Source organism: Poecilia latipinna, unplaced genomic scaffold, assembly GCF_001443285.1.
Source record: "Poecilia latipinna isolate Pla-1442-1.1 unplaced genomic scaffold, P_latipinna-1.0 Scaffold30, whole genome shotgun sequence".
Classification (NCBI taxonomy): domain Eukaryota; kingdom Metazoa; phylum Chordata; class Actinopteri; order Cyprinodontiformes; family Poeciliidae; genus Poecilia; species Poecilia latipinna.
The window spans coordinates 480,022-486,747 of NW_015112646.1; the positions used below are offsets into that span (position 1 = coordinate 480,022).

General features: G+C 37.0%; 2 protein-coding genes across 2 annotated transcripts in view; both read right to left on the bottom strand.

Annotated features, from left to right (window-relative positions):
- LOC106952245 (adhesion G-protein coupled receptor G2-like) overlaps window positions 1–6,720 on the bottom strand; it is a 14,795-nt gene extending 8,075 nt beyond the window's left edge. The window contains exons 1-21 of the mRNA XM_015040248.1: window positions 6,333–6,720; window positions 6,076–6,100; window positions 5,956–5,993; window positions 5,740–5,870; window positions 5,586–5,664; window positions 4,925–4,983; window positions 4,806–4,844; window positions 4,650–4,717; window positions 4,530–4,573; window positions 4,167–4,209; window positions 3,870–3,904; window positions 3,172–3,296; window positions 2,966–3,086; window positions 2,313–2,815; window positions 1,676–1,877; window positions 1,401–1,557; window positions 993–1,157; window positions 737–859; window positions 511–556; window positions 333–436; window positions 106–230 (exon numbers count right to left, since the gene is read on the bottom strand). Coding sequence (XP_014895734.1) covers window positions 106–230; window positions 333–436; window positions 511–556; window positions 737–859; window positions 993–1,157; window positions 1,401–1,557; window positions 1,676–1,877; window positions 2,313–2,815; window positions 2,966–3,086; window positions 3,172–3,296; window positions 3,870–3,904; window positions 4,167–4,209; window positions 4,530–4,573; window positions 4,650–4,717; window positions 4,806–4,844; window positions 4,925–4,983; window positions 5,586–5,664; window positions 5,740–5,870; window positions 5,956–5,990 — 2,204 coding nt within the window. The 5' untranslated portion in view covers window positions 5,991–5,993; window positions 6,076–6,100; window positions 6,333–6,720. The remainder of the gene's footprint in view (window positions 1–105; window positions 231–332; window positions 437–510; window positions 557–736; window positions 860–992; window positions 1,158–1,400; window positions 1,558–1,675; window positions 1,878–2,312; window positions 2,816–2,965; window positions 3,087–3,171; window positions 3,297–3,869; window positions 3,905–4,166; window positions 4,210–4,529; window positions 4,574–4,649; window positions 4,718–4,805; window positions 4,845–4,924; window positions 4,984–5,585; window positions 5,665–5,739; window positions 5,871–5,955; window positions 5,994–6,075; window positions 6,101–6,332) is intronic.
- Window positions 6,320–6,726, bottom strand: part of LOC106952013 (cell wall protein DAN4-like) — a 9,862-nt gene continuing 9,455 nt past the window's right edge. Inside the window, exon 9 of the mRNA XM_015039853.1 lies at window positions 6,320–6,390. Coding sequence (XP_014895339.1) covers window positions 6,320–6,390 — 71 coding nt within the window. The remainder of the gene's footprint in view (window positions 6,391–6,726) is intronic.

Consider the following 6,726-nt stretch of genomic DNA (forward strand, 5'->3'; position numbering starts at 1 on the left):
AGAGAAGAGGGGAGGGGGATGTTGCACAACAACAACCCTAAACTAAAAACCCTGTAACATACATTTACAAGGCCTTGTACTGGGTTAAGCAATGTATCAACTCACCCAAATGCCAAGTAAGTGAGGAGAGTTACGGACAGGAAGATGGCAGAAAGTCCACAACCTATATATGTGATGAAGGTGAGGATGGTGGCCTGAGCACGACTGGTAACAGTCTCTCTGGAAATGTCCTTAAAGTAAAATCAATCAAATAGAAGACATCAGAATGACATGTCTGCTATTGTTATTAGACACACAGAGGTGTGAAATCTGCAACAGGTAATTGTGCTTACCAGTAAAATAGCAAAGCTGGTTAAATGGTTGCAGCCACAAACTGTCTCATTGTCGTTGGTTTCTTTGACAAAGCAGCCATCTGAGTTCCAGCCACCTGCACCTTCTGCAGGAACAACAGTTTCAAAAATGCAGCATAACCTCAGTTTTTAAGCATGTGTGTTTATATTTTTAACTTACTGTTATATGTAAAGTCCCAGTAAACACACACTGCCACAAAATTAGCCTGTAGTTTGGAAAAAGAAGCAAGGTTTCAGTTTCCAAAATAAGTATTGTTTAGCTTAAGTCTGGGAAAAAAAAGTATTCAGCAGCTTTTCATTCAAATATCCACCTGATCTCCTTTCAAAGTTTGTTGCTAATGAGCCTGTGAAAAATATCGAGCATTTCCTGTTAGAATTAGACTTACTGGAACAGGTTCCGTGTTTCTCAGGCGAATTACAACACTTTCCTGTAATCCTTTGATTGACAGATTGGCCACGCTTGCTCCCAAGATCCCACTGTTAAGTTTGCGTTGTCCTAATGAGTCATCCTGTGTTTTCATGCAGAGACGCATCAAATCGTTAGTTTGTGGGACAAATTCTGCTGCACATTTTGTCTATTATTTGCCAGCAATTTATTTTTTATTTTATTTGATATCAATGACACAGGTTGACTGTATAGACCTTAAAGACTGAGCTCTTCTGGTAGAAATTGAACTGGAGCCTGGAGACCAGCTTTTGTTCCTCAGCGGTTAGATTTTGAGTGAGTGAAGGAGGAAGAGTAATGGAGCCCTGAGGGATGGAGGAGTCCTTTAATGCGCTCCTTTTCAACCTTGGATTCCCCCGAACCTGCAGCACATAGGGGAACATACAGGGTGGAGAATAGATCTTTCTCAAGAATATATTTTTCACAATACAACAAAGCTATAATTTCACCAACAGAACCTAAAACGTGTAAATGTGTGAAAAGTCTTACAGAAGAGAATATAATTCAGTGCTTGGCAAAAGTGTGCTACACCAGAGTTATTATTTATGTTTTTTCTCAAGCTTTTAAGGAAAAATATGCCTTTACTTGAGGGACCACAGTCTCACCTGTACATTAGTTGGATCTAAGATGGAAAAAACTGTCTCCTGAAAGTTGGCGCCATCTGCTGGTTTCACAGAGACAGCCAAAGAAGGGTACAGCAGATTCTCAGCGGTGTTTCCAATCACCAACTTTAATCCCACCGTGTCAACAATCCCAATAATCCTGTTGGAACAAAGGAACTGGTTAGTGTCATGCAGAATGATTGATCTATTTAACTATTAACATTTTACAAATAAAAAAGGTATGATCATATGGGAAAAGTTGAATAAGTGAGAGTAACCTGTCAGAGGAGCTCGACAGCTTGTCGGGTGAAGCGTCCAACAGATTGCTAACGATGTTGACGGAGACGTCTCCCAGCTCCTTGCTGACAGTCGGGCCTGCCAGAAGCTTCTCCAGCTGTGACACCAGCTGATCTATCTGCTCTGCGGTCAGTTTTGACACGTCTTGAGCCAGTGCAAGAAGGTCTTTGGCTTGGCTTTCAGCTGCAGTGAACAAAATAGAAGAGAGGTTATGTTCTGAAAAATGATCACTGTTATCTTCCCAGAAACCAAAGAAGCAAACACAGAAAGAACATATGTTAATTAGTTATTAGTTGAAAGACTATTTTTGTCTGAGCAATCTAGATGTTGCAAAAACCAAATAATTCTAATCATTATACACATTACACCGTCACCTACAGTGCAACACGGTGGTGGCACCCTTATGTAGTGGGATTTTTTTTTTATTAGCAAGATCTTTTGACATTTATCAGAAATGAAAATACATTTTGAAAAGGACCAGAAAAGCACAAAACAATGACCACTCTGAAGATGTTAAAGTTTGCATATTTAGACTGGTTGAGTCAAAGCCCAAATGCAAGTTAAAATAAAAGTTAATGCTACAACATGAGCTGGAAAAAAAATTATGTGGCAACAAACCTGTTCCATTTCCTGTTGAACTCACTGAGGTGGTCACAGAAACAAATCCACTTGTTGTGCTTCTAGTTGTGTTTGATGACGGTTTCCCTCCAGCAGCAGTTGTGGGCACTGATGGGGCCCGTGTTGTGTTCTGTTGTGTGTTTGGGGTTGTTGTTGGAGTCAATGTGTTGTTGTTGTTGTTTGGTTGTACTGTTGGTTTCACTGTTGTCACATTCGTAATGATTGTCACATTTGGGCCAATTGTCGAGTTTATAGGAATTGTGGCATTTTGGCTAAGTGTCACATTTGGGCTAGCTGTTGTATTTAGGCTAGTAACATTTGGGCTAGCTGTTGTATTTAAGCTAGTAACATTTGGGCTAGCTGTCGTATTTAAGCTAGTAACATTTGGGCTAGCTGTTGTATTTAGGCTAGTCACGTTGGGACTAATTGTCACATTTGGGCTAGTTGTGGTAGATGCAACACATTGCTCTTTCAAATGTACAACAACATTTTCTCCAGTTTGGCTGCAATGAAAAAGAAGTAAATCACTGTATTATTTGAAAGCATAGTTTCCATGGGATATGTTTCAGAAACAACCATGCAAAGATAACAGTAATACTGAGCTGGTAATTTTGTAAAACTTTACTTGTAGCCTAAAGTGAGATCATACGAACCATGTGAGGAGGTTAGATTCCTCTATTTCGGCACAAAAGTCATCTGGGCTTATTTCACTATCAGTATAATTGAACTGGAAGTTGAGTGAGTTGGCATTAACTTCTGCGCTTCCACAAATTGCTGCAACACAAAGCAACAGCTACATTAAATACACAGGTTATTTTTAACCTGAGTAAAACTGTAGTGAATAGATTGAGATACTTACCTGCTCGTCTCACTTGCCCGTCATACTGGATCTTTTCTTCAAGCAGAAACACATTTAAAACAGCTTCTGCCACTGAACAAATTGAGACTTCCCGTGCAAAACCTAATATCACTCTGCAACTCAGCCTTCAATAAAAAAATTAAAAAAAAGAATAAAACAGTTTTTAAAAGGTTTCCAACACATGAGCATACAGGTGACTCTAAGAAAATTAGTATATCACTGAAAAGCTAAGTTACTTCAGTAATTCAATTCATTTGCACAAATGTTGACTTTCTGTTAAATATTTCCCAATTCTTTGCTAGAGCCTTCTTTTACACAGATTACTGCAATAAATTAGAATATGTGTTCAGATGAGGCTCATTTGTGAGCCGGAAAAACAAAACAAACTTTAGGCAGGTATTAAACATAACTTATATAATACCCACACTTTTGTATTGAAAATGTTTTTATTGGTCTGATGTAATATTCTAACCCTAAATATCATCTTTTTCTCAAAAATAAAGGCTTGAAAACATCTGTCTATGAGTAATTAATCTATAAAATCTGCTTTATTTTGTGCTTTGCTGAGTGACCTAAATTTAGAGTTTAAGTTAAGTGATTTGCAGGCCAATCAACACATTTATATTAGTGTCATCAAATCAACTATATTTTGCAGTGTGGGTATAAAATGAAGGTATGTTAATAAAGCTTAGACTTACTTTGTTCCACTCATTTCACAGTCCACACTGGCACTCTGAAATTGTACAACGCGATATAAATAAACATGCACAAAATTTTAAATTATACATGTGATCTATTCATTTTGCATTGTTGGATACTTTTAAGTATTTATTATTCTGTGATACTTGTTGATTGTTATATTTTAGTTTCTTAAAATTATACCTGATAAATTTAGCACAACCTAACACTTTAATGATGCTTATACAATTGTTTAGTTAGGAGAAATTCAGAACTTGACTTTTTGGTAGTATTATTGAGCTTTGACTTCTACTTACCCTGTATTCAGACGCAACCATGGCCAAGGATTGACATGTAACACTGCAACAAAACATTAAAAACATAACTTCAAATGTCAGTCAGCATGACTATGTTTTTCTGTTTTTGATTTTTATTGTTCTAAATAAATAAATAGATAATTTTGTCTTTGCAAACTGAAATTTGAAATTTATTTGAAATTTGAAATTTATTTCGAACATGATACAAATATAAAAAGTAATATAGTACACAATAAGAAAAGTGAATAGAAAAGAAGAAAAGGAAAAAAAATACAGATATCTGTTTCAGTTAACATATCATGCTCAAACTGAAAATAAAACTTACAGAAAAAGTATTGTTACAAATCAAAAAGCAAAACATACTTTGTACTGATGGAGCAGTTTGGTCGTTGTGCCAGAGTTGAAATCTGTAAAATAAGTAAATATTATCGTCCGATACATCAAGAGTGTGTCGCAAGAGTGATTAATAAAAAAGGAGGTTACCAGAGATGAAAGAGATGAAGAGTTCATTGTTGGGTCTTGTAGTGAAATGGAAAAAGTGTAGAACGCATCTGAAAACAAAAACACAAATTACATCGTAAATTTTGTATTGATTTTGATAACGATGAGAGGCATTAATTTGACTGATGAAATACTAACCAGATCTGTTGCAGTAGGAAGAGCAGCTACAACTGTTCTCTAAAAATGAAAGAAGAAAAAAATACATAAAAATCTAAATACTCTATGCATTTTAAATATATTTTAAATAAATACCTCACCTGTCACACAGTCTTTTAAGTTTATTGGTGGAATGACATATGCAGGCCCAGACTCCACACTGATAAAAGACAAACATCACATTTTGTTAAATTTGTTCATTTAACTTTATATCCTTATACCAGCTCTTTGCATATTTTAGAAATAAAAATATTCCACCACTGCATGACACAGAAAGAACATTTTGGCTTTTTAATGACATTTCTTCATTTCTTCTTCTTTTATTCAATGAGTCAAAGGTTTGCACATTGAAAAGAGATATTTTAGGTTCAGGACATCTGTAAAGATGATTCATCTGTTAATCTCAAATGCAGGAAAACAACAGGATGTTAATTTAGATTCAACGCTGAAATCTGTAAAAGTGTCAGAGGACCTGAGGGTCTTTCTTTCCACATCAGTGTAGGAAAGTATGAGCCTGTTACTGGTATCAATATCAAGCACATACATTTATGCTTGATATTCCAGAAAAATCAAAATGTTCTTTTTTTAAAGACATTTTCTGAATTATCAAGCCCAGTGAAGTCTTTGAAGTATGTGTGTCGATTTTGATGAATTTCCACTTAATTGTGCATGATTGTCGTGATCAGTTGCGTGGAATTGTTCTCCAGCAGGACTGCAACACATTGCTGTCGTAAACATGCTTAGCAGATACCAAACCCTTACCATGACGCGCCCAGCGGACCAGAATATATGCAGCTGTTTGGCTCCTCTAAGTTACCGCCGCACTCGTTTTGAAGCCGATCTGTTCAGAAAGATCAAGACTTTGTTACAAATGAGAAGCTTCTGAGGTTGGCAAAAAGTCCGACGTATTACTCACTCTGTTCGTCTATCCTGTTTCCCACCACATGGATGTCGGAGGAACGTTTGCTGGCTGCACAGAGCGTTTGGAGGATGCAGCATGATGGTATTTTGTGACTCAGCCCAAGCATGATGGTGCACTTGGTATGACTGAAACATATCATCAGTTTTATCGAAAACAAGAATGGACATATGCATGTGTCAAATATGAGAGCTATGTTATTATTTCACTTACCTTATAGCAGTTTTTGTAGAGCAGGACACTTCCATTCCCTGTTAAAACACAAACCGGACCATGTTATTCAATACTTCTACTCACCGTAAGACCTATTGCTGCATGTGATTATTAACTTACTTGAAAAACCAAAGCCGTGTCATTGCTAAAAAAGAAAAGGAATAATAATATCAACACTGTAACAAAAGAGATGTAAGAATAATGCAAAAAAATGCTGCCTAATTCAGCTGACAGTTATTTTGGAGAACATGTCACTTTGAATTACAGCCATTTTTTTTTTTTTTTACAATTCATTACAAATGAAACATATACTGTTCTATGAATGCTAGAATATTAATAGATTATTTTCCCCAATCACTTAAGTTCATTTTTTATACCTGCTTTGCGTCAAACTGTCGCTGTTCTGGGGGACAGCACGCTTCCTCCTTGCCAGTCCTGAAGGCGAGGCTTGAGGATTCAGACTTAGAATAGTTGACTGCGTTAACTCAGGCAATAAAGTTGACAGGCTGGTGATCAAATGTGACAAGATGGGACTTGGTGTAGTTGTGGCTGGACTGTTGCTTTGTGACGCTGTAGTTGTTGTCACTGTGGTTGGAGTGTTGCTTCTTAGAGCTGGAGTTGTTGGAGTTGTCGGAGTTGTCGGACCGTTGCTTCTTAGTGCTGGAGTTGTTGGAGTTGTTGGAGTTGTCGGACCGTTGCTTCTTAGCGCTGGAGTTGTTGGAGTTGTTGGACCGTTGCTTCTTAGCGCTGGAGTTGTTGGAGTTGTTGGAC